Below are 16,864 nucleotides of genomic sequence, written 5' to 3'. Positions count from 1 at the left end.
ACTATGTGGAAGAAAGAAGAGATCCAGAAGCATAACGTCAGAGGCTGATCTCAGCTTGTCAAGCTAATCTTATTTGCTGGCCACCAAAGAAACATAGAGTACAATCAAGAGAGTGTTTACCTTGAAAGCTAAATTCAGTTTTGTGGAGACTTGTGTGAGGAGTTACTCCTCCTGCCTAGAGATCTGTGGTCCGTTCTTGTTAAGCCCTGCGTGTTTGGTTCTGCTGTACTTTGCTGTCACAGGGAGAGCTCTGCAGGGAGGAGGGAGAGTGGCAAAGCAGGGAATGGCACCGTGTAACGTTGCTTTACTTCTGGGAACCTTTGGTTGTGCAGCTCGGTGCATTGACTTCAAGGAAGACAGGATCGAATGAATTGAAAATTAAAAAAAAAAATCACAGCATGTCTTAAACAAAAAATATGTATTATTCACAATCTCCAGGAATAATTTATAACTAACAGAATGTAGTGTGCTATTTTGTTACCTATTGCTTTAAGTGTGGATGGATTCTGAAAACGGAAACTGTTAACATATTTTAAAAATAAACCTTAATTAGGAGGAAAACTGGATCATCTGGACTTCTCTGAAGCAGGTAAAGTAAAACACCTTTTATTTCAAGAAATATTGCTTCTAGACTTTCCCGAAGCCAGAATTGTTCTATAAAAGTATCACAGAAATATTATACAAGATTTAAAAACACAGTCTGTATCCTAGTAACTTAAAACCTATGTACAAATAGCAACATTCATGACCATAAATATGTTTTTCTATCAATCAGCCCATGACACATACATTGGATAAAGAGCTAGTAATTTTAACATATGTACAGAGTCCATCAAAAAGACTGCTTCTTAAAATTATTAAAATCCTACTGAAAGAATCTCCTTTTTAAAAAGTTTCAACTTAAAAAACAATGCAATGAATGTAAGTTTAACCTTCAGTGTTTGCAATAGCCAAAAGATACTCACTACACTAAATAACATGTAACAGATAGGAAACACATGTCTGAATTGGACACGATGGAATTACATCTGTTTGAGGTAATTCTCTTTTGTTGTTGTTGTTGTTGTGCTAATTATTTAGAAATTTATAAAACAGCAAGGGAAGATATTAGGTTTCAAGTAATACAGATTTTCAAAGTAATTTTTATATTATACTTTATAAAATGTAATGCTTGGTAAAGTTCAAGAAAAAAATTAGAATATGACAACAAAAATTATCTAAACTACTATTTTTAACCTCATGTGCCTTTTAAAGCTAAAATAATATAAAGTTAAGATGATTTTATCATTCCCTTTAATGCCTGTTGAAAACAAAAATATTTTGTCTCAAAACGATGTTTTCAAGTTATTGTTCAGCCTAATAAAAATCAGATGTGATGACAAAAGCATATATGTATTGATGTAAACCTTTCTACCAGTATCAGAAAAAAAGGCAAAATCCTCATGAATTTTTAATACTGAAAATATCAATATATAGGGACACAATCCAATTTAAACAAATACTCCTACAGTTAACAATAATTAGCCATACCTTTCTGAGAGTAAATGTAATAAAATCAAAGTAACAAAAACATGCAATATTTTTGCTAAAATAATATTGAAAGAGTCTGTTTCCATAATTCATGCTGATTACCTCTTTCCTGTCAATCTATTTATTGGTTTCACAATTACCTGATACAATGAGCAAACTAAGAACACAGAAGGTATTAGAGTCATCAATGGTATGGCATACAGATTTTAAAAGTGCATTTTAATCAAAAGCATGACATTAGGAATTTCCAGTGGTTAAAATAATTTCTGAAAAAGATATTACGCAGACAGATTGGGTGACCTGAAACATTAATTCATGGTGGGATCAATTGGAAATAGAGAAAGTAACTTGAACATCCTCTTTAAAGAAATACTTTTGAGCTTTCGAATAATGCACTACTGCATTGAAAGTTAACACTGTTTCTTTTCATTAAAAACTGGAAATCTTGCTTCCCAGTGGGGAGAATTACAGTGAAAGTATGTGTGTGTGAATAAAATAAATGCACTCAGACAAATACTGAACGGGGTTCAATTTAGCTGCAAAACGTATCTACAATAAACATGGAATGTCAGTTGTCCTGATTACCTTTATTAGTTTGCTAATAAGAAAAAGGAGAACTTATTCAATGGTTTCCAACTTGATCTAATCCAAGGAAAGCGGAGATGAGGCACTGCCTTCTACATTTAGGATTTGTGAAGTTTCCCCTGCAAGACTCTGTTCCGTCTTTTTCAAGAAAGTTCCTGTTTTCTGGGTACCGATAGATGAATCCCTAATGGATACGTTTACAGCCTGATGAACGAGGGATTCATCGGACCTCACAGGAAGATATATTTGATCTTCAAATATATCTTCTACAGTGTCAGTGTCCTGATGAGTGTCTTTTTGAGGAATACTGATGGGTTGTAGCATGAAACTATGCCGGGACTCCAACTCTATCAAACCGTTTCCACTGAAATCCATATCAAAACGGTCTGATTCTTTATCCTCCGTCCATTTTTCAGCTTGATAATTATTTCTCCAGTGTGCGTCATTCAAACTACTTTTCTCAGGAATATCATTGTTTAATTCAAGTTTCCTCTCCTGACTTAAATTCACTGTGCTCAAAGCAAGGGCTGCAATGTCCGTTGGCACAATAAGTTGCAACTCTTTTGCAGGCAGGCCGCTCGATTCTTCAGCAGAAGTAATTTCCACCAAGGTAAACAGCGTGGATGATTCATCCCCATCCCCGTTGCTTCGAGCTGTGTTAGCCTTGTCTGTTTTATTTTGCTGGTAGTAACTGTTCAGCAGTGCAAACATTCTATCTACATCCTTCAAGTAATTAGTCCAGTCAGCCAGACTAAGTCTATAGTTGTATCTGTATTCATATACACTTTCATTCACACTGTACAAGTCTTCCAGTCCTTGCCAGTCGATATCACCAGTGAAACTGGGCAGGTTAGCCTTCCCATCCATCCCATAACTGTCCTCTGTTGAAAGAAAGAATAAAGCCTAATGGTGAACATCAGGTTAAAAGTGCAAGCAAAGCTTCCACATGTGTTTCTACTCCAATTTGCTTGAAAGCACCACTATTCATAAAGTATGTAGCTCAAGACGCTCCACATCTTCATATTAATGATTCTGGGCTCAGGTGTGTTCACAGCTCCTTCTGAACAACCAGCAAGGAACTCCCTGTCTTCTGCTACATCCTTGAACTGAGTAAAAAAGAGCAAAATCTGGTCTAATGGGGCTTTGTGACGACAGTCAGGGATAAATCTTTCCTCTGATATTTCAAGGCAGGAAAAATGCTTCAATACATGAATAATCCGTTCACCTTTCCTCCACCAAAATATGGAATAAGCGAACAATGGTTAGGTATAAAAGATGGGACTAACTCTGAAAGCCATTAGTGACCTGGACTTCAACAACACCCAAAGGAATTTGGTGTCTGAGTATCTCCAGACTTATGGTCTACAAACCAACCAGCCACATTTTATTTAATAAATGATAGCCAAAGGTAGCATTTTATTTACTTTGGAAACATTCATTTTAATTTATGCAGAGCAATTAGGAGAAATAAAAGCTGCAAAAACTTGGATGTGAATTAATTTATAGGACTGCACCACTCTATAAAATAGTGTTAAAATACACATAGACAGAACCTCCTAAAGATTTTCTTTTTTTTCAATTAAAAAAATAAAGCTTTTAAAGAAAATATCTAACATCTTTATCATATAATAAGTTTGAATAAAGGGCATACATGTGAGTCTGTAAGTAGCAATGGAGCTGCATTTTATATTGATCACAGCCATAAAAAGAAAAGACATGAAGGAAATCCATTTCCAAAACATTTTTGAAAGTCACTAAAGTGACTACAGTGACTCAGATTACCAAATGTAGTGTGAAATTTTATATTGACAAGTAACACTGAATACCACTATTTCATTTAATGCACTGCGCAGACCATATTCAGTCCAAAGATTTTATCAACAAAGTGGACCACAAGGAAAAATTAATCAGGTAATGCAAAAGCCTGTCAGGGAAAGTGGCAAATTTGTCCTTACAAATGATGTTGTAGGCAATATTTAGTAATTACTTCACTGAGATGACTTATTCTCTTTCTGAAAATTGTACAGGCAGGTATGCTAGTAGCAATCACCTTGGAAGCTGAAGTGGCTATAGTCCAACAGACTGAATATCTGAGCAGAGATATTTATGCCTGTTGAGCCCTTCACCCCTACAGTGGGTTCTTGGCATCTCCATTAATTTGTTTGCATTTTAACTTGGCCTTTCCTATTGTTCAAGTACAACAGAAGATACATCTTGTATCTATCATAGTTTATATTCTTTGCTTCTTTACTAGCTTGGGATTTTACACTGGAAAGAATTTCTCCACTATTCAGTCCATCACATGGAAAGTCAAAAAAATACCATTATATTCAGAAAAAAACCTTGAGATTTTCTTATGATGAGAAGCCTTCTTCTGCACCAAAGGGAGACTGCTTTCCTTACTTGGAAATATCAAAATCTTTTAGCTTAATTGATATTTCTTCACTTAATACAATAGCTGCAAATGTTTTACAACACAAAATTTCAATTTTTAAAAAAAGTTAGTTCTAGAAATATTTTTTTTGCAAACACTTGCCAAACTCCCTTTTACAGATCCATGCTTTTTGGATCCAATAGGACAGCTATAACAGAGTGTCTTCTTTCTTTTCCTGAAGTAGGCAAGAGAAATGAAATAATGGCATAGCCCCATGAAAGCCATCTTTGTAAGACAAAATATGGGTAATTTGTTTCCTGAAACAAAAAAAAAATTAAATACTACAGAGGTTTCAAGAAAAAAAGTCTTACTATTCCAGTGCTTAGAGGCATAAAGGGCCCTAGAAAACATCACAGGAAGGGATGCATTTTTGAGGAATTTAGTCACCAAACTCTCTAAGATATTAACCACACTGCATAAGTGACAATATTTAAATTTTACTCTGTTAGTATTTGTATTGATAGTTTCATTTTTTTTTTACTTTACCAAATCAGAGCCTGTATAGGAACAAACTGCTGTAGGAAAGTTGGTGGCCAAAACCACTGTAAGAAAGTCGGTCTCCATTTGACCAGTAACAGTCCTGGGAATGGACGAGGGCAGTGGAGGGCAAAGCAGGGACCAGAAAGGTGCCTTTGGGCCCACAGAAGCCTCTGCTGCCCGTCCCAGCTAGCGGGACAGGGGGTTGAGCTGGGAAAGCCTAAGTGTCAGAATGGGCAGCCAGGAGGTCTGGAGATCAGTGAAGAGGAGCAGAGTTTTCGTCAGCCTCAGTAGTGGGGCAGCAGGGCTGTGCTGTGGAGAAGATCAGCAGGGCGTTTGCTGTATTCCTACAAAATAGCTCAAAGAATGTCAGAGCTACATGGTCCTTTGTGCTGGATCTATATTTTCCCCTCTAAATGTGGCACTGTTTCTGCAGTCTCAGAGGAGTTTCACAGCTGGGAAGGCACTGGAAATTGCTCCATCATCTTCACATCAAGTAGAAAAAAAAAACAAACCTTGTTTAAACACATGGGACAGAGGTAACTTGTATTCATACATGTTAAACAAATAGGAAACCAAAGTTTTAAGGTCTTAGAGCTGGTTGTATGTTGGTTGACTGAGTGAGTCACCTCACAGCTTAATTCCACAACTTTGCAGGAAGCGTGAAAAGTTTCCCACTGAAATAAAAGCATACAGGGGGAAGGAGAGAGGAAAGGAAAGGATTTCCCCTGTAAGAAATCTCATTACAAATAGATGTGAAAGGGGAAAGTGCAGATGAGTTACATTTGAGTATGGCAGTGGTTTCCTCAGCCAATATTTTGGAATCTCTCAGCTATGCCATAGACCCAAAAAAAGAGAAAAATTGTTGCTAAATGTTCATAGGAAAACATCTTCCGATTTTTATAAATCAAGCATTAGCTAAGCTTCACTCTCCAATTATCACACCCTGGAGTCCCATGATGCCATCTGTGGCTGTGTTGTCTCAAAACTAGTAAGGGATCTGGATATATCTCCACTGAGACTAAAGACAAGTAGATACAATCATCTCCCTGGTGGCTTTGAAAAACCTCAGACAACCAGGAGAGGAGAGAGGAGTGTGCAATTCTGACATCCTGCTGTCAGCCATGCCTGCAGAGTTGTCCTGTCCATCAAAGGACACAGGTGGCATGAGTTCTCGCCCACTGAAGCTCGCTGTCTATGTGTTAAGCAAACAGCACTATACTGTCTGTTTCTGTAAAGGTCTGTTGTCTCAATATTGTACTTGTAACACCTGTAGTGCTGTTCTAACTCAGAACGTTTTGAACTGGAAACAGGTCTGAGTGGATGAGCTACAATATCTGAAGGAAGCCTAAGGGGTAGTTCAGATGACTTAGCAGCACAGGGGTTTCCCTTTCTCATTCTGCTAGCTTCTCTGCAGGCATCAAGAAAAAGATCCTCTAAGAGATAATTTTAATGATTCCTGATATTTGTTCATTTAATTTTTGTTTGTTTATTTTTTTTAGAAAGAAAAACAATTTCCACCAAGATGGGGCTTGAACCAAAATGCTCAACCAGGCACCTGTGCCTATAGAGAAACTGGGTGTCTGGAATGTAATGGCACAGAGCAGAATCACTTGTGTTATATTATACCTGTTATTTACCCCAGTAGCATAATGCTATTGACTTGGTATCAGAAGTTAAAGTGTTTTCATGACTGAACAGTGTAGGAAGATACAATGCAAAGATTAATACTGTGTATTCTACTATTTCATGCAATCCTATATTTCAAAAATGCCATTTCTGTTAGATCTGTAGTTAAAATGAGGAATGCTTACAAGGATGTCTTCTAATGAAAGACTTAAAAGGATAATTACAGGGATTATTTTCTATCATTGTAGTAAGCAGTTCTCACCAGGCTGTAATGAGCAATGCAAACAACTGGGATATAACCAAACAAAAGCTGATTGTTTTCCTAGATCCCAAAACTACCCAAGTGAGAAAATAGAAAATTGGCTGCAAGAAAAAATGAGCTGCTTAAACTGGAGATCTATAAAGTATTCAAATACATTATTGTAATTGTTCCCTGGCTTCTGGAGCTAACGACAGAGTTATTTTCAGAAGATCCTGTGAAAAAAAATGTTTTATGTAGACTTGTAAACTCCTTGGACCCAGTTTAGATCTCATGCAAGCTATGTATATCAGGAGCTACTCCACCAAAATGCATGGAGATGAAAATGTATAAAATTGATATACAGTGAGAAGATATCACGTCTAACAAATGTGACACTTGACAGACGACTTCTAATCTGTTTTTTTTTCTCCTGAGTGCAAGTAGTGCTTACTGAACAGCAAGCTCACTACTATTAAGATCTGAGTTTTTGCAGTCTCTTCAGGCTCTTGCTTCATGTTTGAGTGGCTCCTCCACCAGGAGGAACTGAACTCTGCATGATAAATATGCGGGTGTGATAAATATACTTGCAAACAGAAAAATACACTAGCAAAAGCAGTCTTTCATGTATACCTCAAGTTCAAGCATTAGGTATAAAAAACCCTCACCTGTTGCCTTTCCTCAGTTCAAGTATTATAACTTAAAAAAAAAAATAAATTGCTTTCATGCATGTGTTATCTGGTTTGAAAGCACCAGTCCTCCTGCCCAAAGGAGCCTCATCTTTCTGCCATCCTTATATAACTGTCTCCCGCTGGCTTCTGAGCACATGCTGCATTTGATCATTGCTTTTGCTTAAAGCAGCATCTCCCAACATTTCCTAAAACCAGCAAGACGATTTTACTCTACTTCCATAGACTTTATTAGGGTCTTTGGACACATATATTTCAGAAAACTTTTTAAGCACATTTGCTTTACATTTTAAAAGCAGCTGTATATACTTAAACAAAATCAGAAAAAAAACCCCAACCCATTCAAAATCAACCCAACAACCGGAAAACAACCCAAAAGAGGTAATTCTTTTTGTGTCATTTTCCCTGTGTAAACATCTAAGAAATACAGGCATGGAATACGAGCTGTATGAAGTCTTGCTATGACAATGAGCTACGTTAAATGCAGAATGGTAGATCTAAAAAACAATGGCCAAGTTCAGTGTAGAGTAGTTAGAAAATGCATGCATCAAAAGCTATGCTCTGTGCAACATGGCAGGATACAGACATTAGTTGAAATGGACTGGAGTCATGCAATTATTTGGAAAGAAGCTGCTGAGGAGAATAAAAAAGTGTGGATACCTGTGTGGATCATAGCTTCCTCCATCTTTATTTCCTGATATAGGAAAATACAAGAGTAACTTTTGTTAGTGTTTAGAACTTGTAAAACCATTCACAATGTAGTTTTCCATGCACAGCATCTCATCTAATTCCTAAAAAGAAATGTACTGTGTTAAATAAAGACAGAGTTGCAGTCCAATAGAGATTGCCTGGAAGTTTTATATAAAAGAACTGAAAAACCACAGTTTTTAAAAAATAATAAAGCCCCCAAACAATTAGATATTGTAAAAAAGAGAAACATTTGTAGGTGAAGAAAGAGATACAAAGATGCCATAACACAAAATATGTAGAAGAGAATATTCCTGTAAAAAAAATATATATTCAAGCAACCAAATTTAAAGGCAATGAATTGCAGACTTATGAAGTATAAATATCAGATATTTTTGTATTCAGAGACTCTTGTAAAAAAATATTGCTTTCCTCAAAAATGGAGGAGGCTACTGCAATGTTAAATCTCAGTTTGCAATGTTAAATCTCAGTTGTGGTGTAGAGCCTGAGGTTGTTTATACAGACAGACAGCAATTGGAATAAACACAGAATTTAATACCTCACCTGCTACTGGGAGGCAAAAACTAACCAAAAAAACCCTGCAACAGAGAAAAGAGTTATGACTATGAAGATAAGTATATGCTTGTTATTGTTTAGGTCAATTAACATTATAACCTTTCTGCAGCATTTCTGTCAGATGTTGTTGTTTTTCGCCGTCAATATCTGTCTAGAATAACCTGTGCAAACTTGCAAAGAAGCTTTGTGGTCATGTGGTTGGGCAGGATGGTGTACGTGGATCATTCCAAACTTTTCAGAAAAACACTTAGGAGAGTGAGACTTCATGGACAGAATTAGTACTTAAGCAGATGAAAAAAACCTAAGAAAATGGAAATAAACACTTCTATTTTTCTTGTACCTGTTTCAAGTCCCTTCGGCCTTGGATTGCACTGCTTATAGCCTTGACAACTTCGCAGTTCCATGAGCTGTATGTGTAACTGATTCAAAATGCCTCTTTCCACTGTGTGCACTGTATTTGTCAGCTGAGAAAAAGAGAAATGGAAGGGAAAAATACTTGTTAACAGAAATAAAAAAAAACCTAAAGGAGCCTGGTGAACAACATTTTGTAACTGGGAAAGGGATTTACCTGATAGGGATCAGTGTTCATATCAAAATATTCCAAGAAGCCAGTTGCAAACTCACAAAAGAGAAAATTGTGCGTGTCATTGACTGTTCGCAAACACCAGTAAGTGTTGTTATTTGAGCTTGTGCAAGCACAGAAAGAGCCCACTGTAATGAAAGAAACAAGTTATAAGTTTTCAGTGAAAAATAATATGCTTGTTTTTTTCTGCTAGTGAAACTTCTATAGATTTTAATGTACTTAAATTCTATATCTATTAAAACAATTCTTCTGTTTCAATAATGTTGGATTCTGGTCTGAAACAGAATAAATGTTGCTAACAAGTAATTTTCACAAACATTCAGTTCATGAAAGCAGAAGATGGTGAATTCTACAGTTAATGAGGCATATTCTGTTCTGAGTTATATACAGTTTATCAGGATTGAGTAGAATTCAGACTTCATAAAAAACCAACAGAAATCCTTATTCTTAAGATTTGTATACAGGATTCTTTGGAGTTGCTTACTATATATAAGGATACCATTTCCTCCAACAGAAAGTAGCCTTAACCTAGTAGATCCTCTGAGATGCAAGTACAACAGAAAATTACAGAAGTGTAAGCACTACAGAGGAAGGTCAAATTGCTAGCTGATGTCAAAAGTGAGATGGAAATGACACAGCACTCAAGAAAGCGCGAAGCAGTGTATGGGAATGAGGGACGTGAGAGAGATCAGGCAATGAAGAGATGGGTTTACAAGCAGGGAGCTTGCCTGGCCCCTTGAATTCAGGAAAGACAGAAGAAGCAAGGTTGGAAGCAAGACCAGTGGATAATCCTATGCCTCATTTAAGTGTCTCTGCCTTACTGACCTGAGTTTTACACTTAACTATTACTTTGAACTGCAATCCCTCATCTTGTTTATTTGATGCACAAGTAAGAGGGAAATTGAATCATTCTGTCAGGCCTTTGTAGGGCAATTCCAAGCAGTGTAACTGGATTATATCTTGTTTTCACCTCTGAGTCTGAGGAAACCTAAAGCAAGCTTCCACTCCAGACCGAAGACACCTGGATTCAGGTGTCAGAGTGACAGGAGCGGCCACAGAGGTGACCTGGGTATATCTTGTTTATAATCTTGTTCTGCTAGCAGAAAAGTCTGTAAGAAAGGTATCTCAATTTTCAAACAAACTGCTAACAAAGTTTTGCTGTGGAAGAATTCAAAATAATAAAATATTAATATTGCCTTAAAGTTTTATTTAATTTAGATTTGTTACTAGTCCTGTGACTTGCTGTAAGATTGTCAATGTCTTAAGCAAACTTCAAGTGTAAGCTGAATCAATGCCTGAGCTCTTCTTTAAGTTATGAACTGCATCACAGGGACATTTTTTTACACCACAACTGTTGCTGAAGAATTCTGTGTGCCAGAATGCACAGAAATATGAGAACGCTTTTCACAGCTGTTTGTTACTCTACAGTTAAAAAGTAACAAGCTAATTTAATTGTTATCTTTAAAATAAAAATCATGCATATGACTACTTCAGGAATACTTTAAAGTGTAAAAAATATATTAGCAGAAGTCCTAGTGCAATCAACAGATTGCCACTAGGAGACATCTTTCTCCAAATGAAAAATTGCTCTTAGCAAATTTTCTGCTTGGAGTCAACTATGTTGTAACTTCATCACTTAATCTTGAAGGTTTTGAAAGTGAATTTTTCAATCACTTTTTGTCCTCTGCCACCAAGGATGAGAAAGATGTTGTTTTGTTATATCCTGAATACCAAGAAGGGTTGAAGCATGTCTCAATAGTATGGTTATCTATATACTCTGAAGTTTAAAGGAACTTAAAATATTTTCTAGCTATAGTATTTTGTTCTTATACACCAGGTGAGCATTCCACAGTTGTGATTTTTAAATTCTTTTAAAATATAAAAAATGGGAATAAATGGAAAGAATTTATAAGGTATAGTATATGTATTTCCTTCACAATAAGGTAAGTTGTTCATGATACACTTTGAAATAAAAATGAAAAAATTAAAGTAGACCTTTTATGTTTGTGACAACATTAAAGGTCAAGTCCCAAAAAGGATTTGTGAAAATTGAAGAACAATGTTATTATTAATAACTGGAAACCCAATTAATATTCCTATGAAATATTTGGTCATCTTGGTCCCCAAGAGATGACACATATCTCAGTAGCTGGTTACAGAAGTCTGTGCTTTAGAGGCCAACTCTCCTTTTTCCTTTTGCAGTGTTTATCATCGAGCCTCTTGTCATAATTTCATATCAATAAGTAATGCAACAATTGCACGCATACTCAAGCAATGTTCTTTAGTACTTCAGAATAACAGCAGGAGCAGCATTAAGTGCCAATTCTTCAAAATACCACTCTGACTGATTGCATGAAGCAGGAACTCTGTTACACAGCAGAGGATAACCTTGTTCACGTCTGCATGTGCATGTAAGACTTACAGTTCCAGAACGGTGCTGTTTGCCAGTGGTTGTTGTCATGGGTAAAACATGTCAATCCGGGAAGGCTGCACTCGTCTCCTTTCTTCTGGCGCTTTTTCCCCTTCCTTTCCTTCTTCCTTCTCCGGTTCTCTTTGAACAGCTGCAGTTTGCCATCCACTTCTTGTGCTGCTTCTCTGTTCAGACAGAAAGTTGGGCACGGCTGACAGAGAACAGTGTCTATTTGGTTAACAACAGCATCAGCAGTTTTTACATCTTTCTGGCTTTTTAAAGATGAGAGGATGAGAATATGCCCTTCTTCTAGCTCAGCTTCCACCCCAGACCTTATGACAAGGTGTTCTCTTTGGTAAGCATACACTGTTGCATTTAGGTTTAACTGGATCTTTTTAATGACTGTGAATCATAGAATCATGGAATCATAGAATGGTTTGGGTTGGAAGGGACCTTCAAAGGTCATCTAGTCCAATCCCTCTGCAAGGAACAGGGACATCTCCAACCAGATCAGGTTGCTCGGAGCCCCATCCAACCTGGCCTTGAATGTTTCCAGGGATGGGGCATCTACCACCTCCCTGGGAAACCTGTTCCAGTGTTCCACCACTCTCTTTGTAAAAAATTTTTTCCTTCTGTTCAATCTGAATTTACCTCCTTTTATTTTAAAGCCATTACCCCTTGTCCTATCAAAATAGGCCCTGCTAAACTGTTTCTGCCCATATTTCTCATAAGCCCCCTTTAAGTATTGAAAGGCTGGAAAAAAGTCTCCTCAGAGCTTCCTCTTCTCCAGGCTGAACAGCCCCAACTCTCTCAGTCTGTCCTCATAGGAGAAGTGCGCCAGTCCCCAATCATCTTTGTGGCTCTCCTTTGGACTTGCTTCAACAAGTCTATATCCTTTTCACGTTGCGGGATCCAGAGCAGAATAGACCTGTTGGCCATGCTTCTTTTGATGCAGCCCAAGATGCTGTTGGCTTTTTGGGCTGCAAGCACGCATTGTTGGCTTATGTTTTGCTTCTCATCCACCAATACTCCCAGGTTCTTCTCCTCAGGACTGCTCTCAATCCATTGTCTGCCCAGTCTGTGCTTGTGCTTGGGATTGTCCCCACCCACTTCTCCCACCCACTGTGCAGGATCTTGCACTTGGCCTTGTTGAATTTCATGGGCCCACCTCTCCAGCATGTCAAGGTCCCTCTGGATGGCATCTCTTCCCTCCAGCGTGTTAACCGCACCACACAGTTTGGTGTCGACGAACTTGCTGAGGTTGCACTCTATCCCACTGGCCCACGTCACCAATAAAGATGTTAAACAGGGCAGCTCCCAGTACTAACCCCTGAGGAATGCCACTCATTACCAGTCTCCACTTGGACATTGAGCCATTGACCGCAACTCTCTGAGCACGACCATCAAGCCAATTCCTTATCCATCGGGTGATCTGTCCATCAAATCCATGTCTCTCCAGTTTAAAGACAAGGATGTTGTGTGGGATAGTGTCAAATGCTTTGCACAAGTCCAGGTAGATTATGTCAACTGGTTGTCCCTTATCCACCAATGCTGTAAGCCTGTTGTAGAAGGCCACCAAATTAGTCAGGCACAATTTGCCCTTGGTGAAGCCATGTTGGCTGTCACCAATCACCTCCTTGTTTTCCACGTGCTTTAGCATAGTTTCCAGGATGATCTGCTCCATGATCTTGCAGGGCATAGAGGTAAGATTGACTGGCCTGTAGTTCCCCTGGTGATCCTTTTTTCCCTTTTTAAAAACAAGGGTTATGTTTTCCCTTTTCCAGTCAGTGGGAACCTTGCCCAACTTATATGACTTCTCAAACATGATAGACAGTGGCTTGGCAACTTAATCCGCCAGGTCCCTCAGGACCCATGGATGCATCTCATCAGGTCCCATGGACTTGCGCACCTTCAGGTTCCTCATATGGTCTCGAACTCCCTCTTCTCCTACAGTGGGAACCTCCTCCTTCATTCTCCTAGTCTCTGCTTTTGCCTTCTGCAACTTGGGTGATGTGGCTAGAGGCCTTGGCCATAAAGACTGAGGCGAAAAAGTCATTGAGTACCTCAGTCTTCTCCATGTCCTGGGTAACCAAGTCTCCTGTTTACTTCTGGAGAGGGTCCACATTTTCCCAGGTCTTCCTTTTATCCTAGATGCAGCTATAGAATGTTTTCTTGTTGTCCTTGACGTCTCTGGCCAGATTTAATTCTATCAGGGCTTTAGCCTTCCTTACCTGATCCCTGGCTGCTTGGACAATCTGTCTGTATCCCTCCCAGGCTACCTGTCCTTGCTATCACCCTCTGTAGGCTTCCTCATTGTTTTTTAGTTGGTTCAAGAGCTCCTTGTTCATCCACACAGGCCTTCTGGCGTTTTTGCTTGACTTCTTCTTCATTGGGACGCATCACTCCTGAGCTTGGAGGAGGTGATCCTTGAATGTTAACCAGCTTTCGTGGACCCCTCTTCCCTCCAGGGATTTATCCCATGGTACTCTGCTGATCAGTTCCCTGAAGAGGCCAAAGTTTGCTCTCCTGAAGTCCAGCGTAGAGAGCTTGCTGTGCACCCTCCTTGCTGCCCTAAAGATCTCAAACTCCACCGGTTGTCTGTGAGCTCCACATTCCCCACCAGCCCCTCCTTGTTGGTGAGAACAAGGTCCAGCATAGCATCTCTCCTCATTGGCTCCTCTGTCACTTGGAGAAGAATGTTATCATTTACACAAACTAGGAACCTCCTGGATTGCTTATTCTTTGCTATGCTGTCCTTCCAACAGATATCAGGGTGGTTGAAGTCCGCTTGCTCTTCCTGGTTAGGTGGCATGTAGTAGACCCCCACTATAATGTCGCCTGTCCCTGTCCTCCCTTTAATCCTGACCCATAAGCTCTCAGCCGGCTCCTCATCCATCCCCAGGTGGAGGTCCATGCACTCCAGCTGGTCGTTGACATAGAGGGCAACACCCCCTCAATCTACTTCTGAAATTATAAATTTCTTCTATCTACATCAATAGGTTTTAAAAATAATACTCATAAACTTTTACATGTCTGTCCGAAACTACTGAAGGTTTCTTGTGAGAGCTTGCTGTCTGTGACATTTTATTTCCCTCACCTCTTCCCTTCCCCTATCCACCAAAAAGCCAGCTAAGAGAGTGAGAAGATAATAACAATCTTACTTGAACGGATGAAGATGGCTCTTTATTTTCTCTTGGGCCTTTACCCCTTTTTCTTTGTTGTAATAGCTACAGGGAAAATTATTAGAAATTAACAAATCATGAAACCATTTTCAACACAGAAGCAAACCAGAAACATACCAACTTTGACATTTTCTTAAAGAACTACACAGAATGACATACAATTTTCACTTCATTTAAAGAAGTTATCTCTGTGTGAGTTATCCTATGCTGCATTATAGCAAAACTACAGTTGAGTTAAAATACGTTAGTAGAATACAAATATATTTAATCTTTAAATTTTTGCATTTATCTTCTTTTGATTCATAGTAGCTTCTACTCTTAAAAGTGATCTAACTAAAATGAGTACCTAAAGTGGTTATAAATATCAATAAAGCTTATGTTCTTTTTTTTCCATCTCAGAAAATTTGAAAAATGTGCAAGCCTTATCAATCGGTGTAGCTTTCAGTGTTAAATGCCACATCTCTTACCTCTGTTTACTACAATCACATTCATCTGGTTTTCTTCTTTTTAGGTGTCCTCTAACTTCCCTCAAATTCTTAATTTTGTCTTGGAGAGCTTCGATCTGCAGACAATATTTTAGGGTCAGAATTATTCTTTGAAAAGGTAGCAGTGCAAAGATTTCACTCAGATTTTAAAATACCTCTTACCTCCTTATCAATGTAAGCCTTGTGGTCCTTCCAGGCTCTGGCAGATTGGTACAGCTCCCTCTCACAGTGAATAGTGTCATTTGGAAGAATAAAACATCTGTAGATATAAGAAAGAGAAGATCAGTGATTTCCCAGTTGCCCACCCATTTATTTTCCTTCTTCCAGCATTCCCAATCCGTCCTTTGCTATACTCTGTTAAGAAATAAACAAACTCCATGAAGTCTTCTCATGTTGACTTACCAATAATTGCTTCAATCTGTTTTCTTTGCAAAATAAAATTTTAAAAATCCTCATCCACAACACACTCTGCGCCTGCTAAGCAAAAATGCAATGGCAATGCCATCTTGGAGAGTCTTAATCCAATTAGAAATAAAATTGAAACTGAAATAAAAATCTGTTCCGATTTAAAGCTTCTTGTTAACCAAACGTGCCATTGCTTATTTAACGGCCAGCTGCTGAGAAATATATTCTTTTGCCACATTAATGTGACTCATCTTCCAAGTATGCAAAATAGTTAAGACCAGAACATACAGTCAATGGGCTGAAGATCAATAGGAATCAAAGTTAGAGTAAAGAGTTCAAATAAGTAGTAAAAAAAAAAGCCAGCAGAACACTCAAGTTAAAAAAAGGTGAAATTACAAAAATGTTTATATTGGTGTTTGAAAAAAACAGCTCTACAGCTCTACCAAGAGAAAAAAGACTCAAGACATGGAAGGCCAAGGAGGTGGACTGAGACAGAAAATTCAGCAGACTGCAGCCCGGGCTTTCAAAGTCTCTGTGCTGGCAAACAGAAATTCCTTAATTATGGAAATATTCCAATTTTAATGACACAACCTTTCTTGAGTACTGCTTCATCAGAACTCTTCTTTTAATTTTTGAGAAGAATATCAGAAAGGAAGATTTAGATGCTTATCTCTTGCCATTATCCCATTTCTTTGTTATCGCATTATGTTTTTTTCTTCACTCAAATAATTCTGAAAGCAACTGTACTCAGTAAAAGTCAAAACACTTTACAGAGAAATAATAACTTTTCCAGAAAGCTATTTAAGCCTTTATTAATGCCATGGATAGTTTTTACTTATACAAAATTAACTTTTATGTTTTCCTTGATATTAAAAAAAAAATAAAAGAGAGAAATTATATTTACATTTTAAACACACAAAAAAGGATAAAACAGAAGACTTTTGTTGCTTGCCT

At 38.0% G+C, this 16,864-nt stretch overlaps 1 protein-coding gene across 2 annotated transcripts in view; it reads right to left on the bottom strand.

Annotated features, from left to right (window-relative positions):
* Nucleotides 1-401: 401 nt before the first annotated feature.
* Nucleotides 402-16,864, bottom strand: part of SULF1 (sulfatase 1) — a 130,761-nt gene continuing 114,298 nt past the window's right edge. The window contains exons 17-24 of one of the 2 annotated variants that reach the window (XM_086740923.1): nt 15,668-15,764; nt 15,488-15,582; nt 15,000-15,065; nt 11,851-12,023; nt 9,414-9,556; nt 9,186-9,309; nt 8,243-8,276; nt 2,818-2,996 (exon numbers count right to left, since the gene is read on the bottom strand). In XM_086740923.1, the coding sequence (XP_086597049.1) occupies nt 2,966-2,996; nt 8,243-8,276; nt 9,186-9,309; nt 9,414-9,556; nt 11,851-12,023; nt 15,000-15,065; nt 15,488-15,582; nt 15,668-15,764 (763 nt within the window). In that variant the 3' untranslated portion in view covers nt 2,818-2,965. Of the gene's footprint in view, nt 2,997-8,242; nt 8,277-9,185; nt 9,310-9,413; nt 9,557-11,850; nt 12,024-14,999; nt 15,066-15,487; nt 15,583-15,667; nt 15,765-16,864 lie in introns of both variants that reach the window. The other variant, XM_086740924.1, reaches the window with a different exon arrangement.

This window comes from Chlamydotis macqueenii, chromosome 2, assembly GCF_036417535.1.
Source record: "Chlamydotis macqueenii isolate bChlMac1 chromosome 2, bChlMac1.mat, whole genome shotgun sequence".
Lineage (NCBI taxonomy): Eukaryota > Metazoa > Chordata > Aves > Otidiformes > Otididae > Chlamydotis > Chlamydotis macqueenii.
The sequence above is the reverse complement of the archived record's forward strand: the minus strand, read 5'-3'. Positions and strand labels throughout refer to the sequence as shown.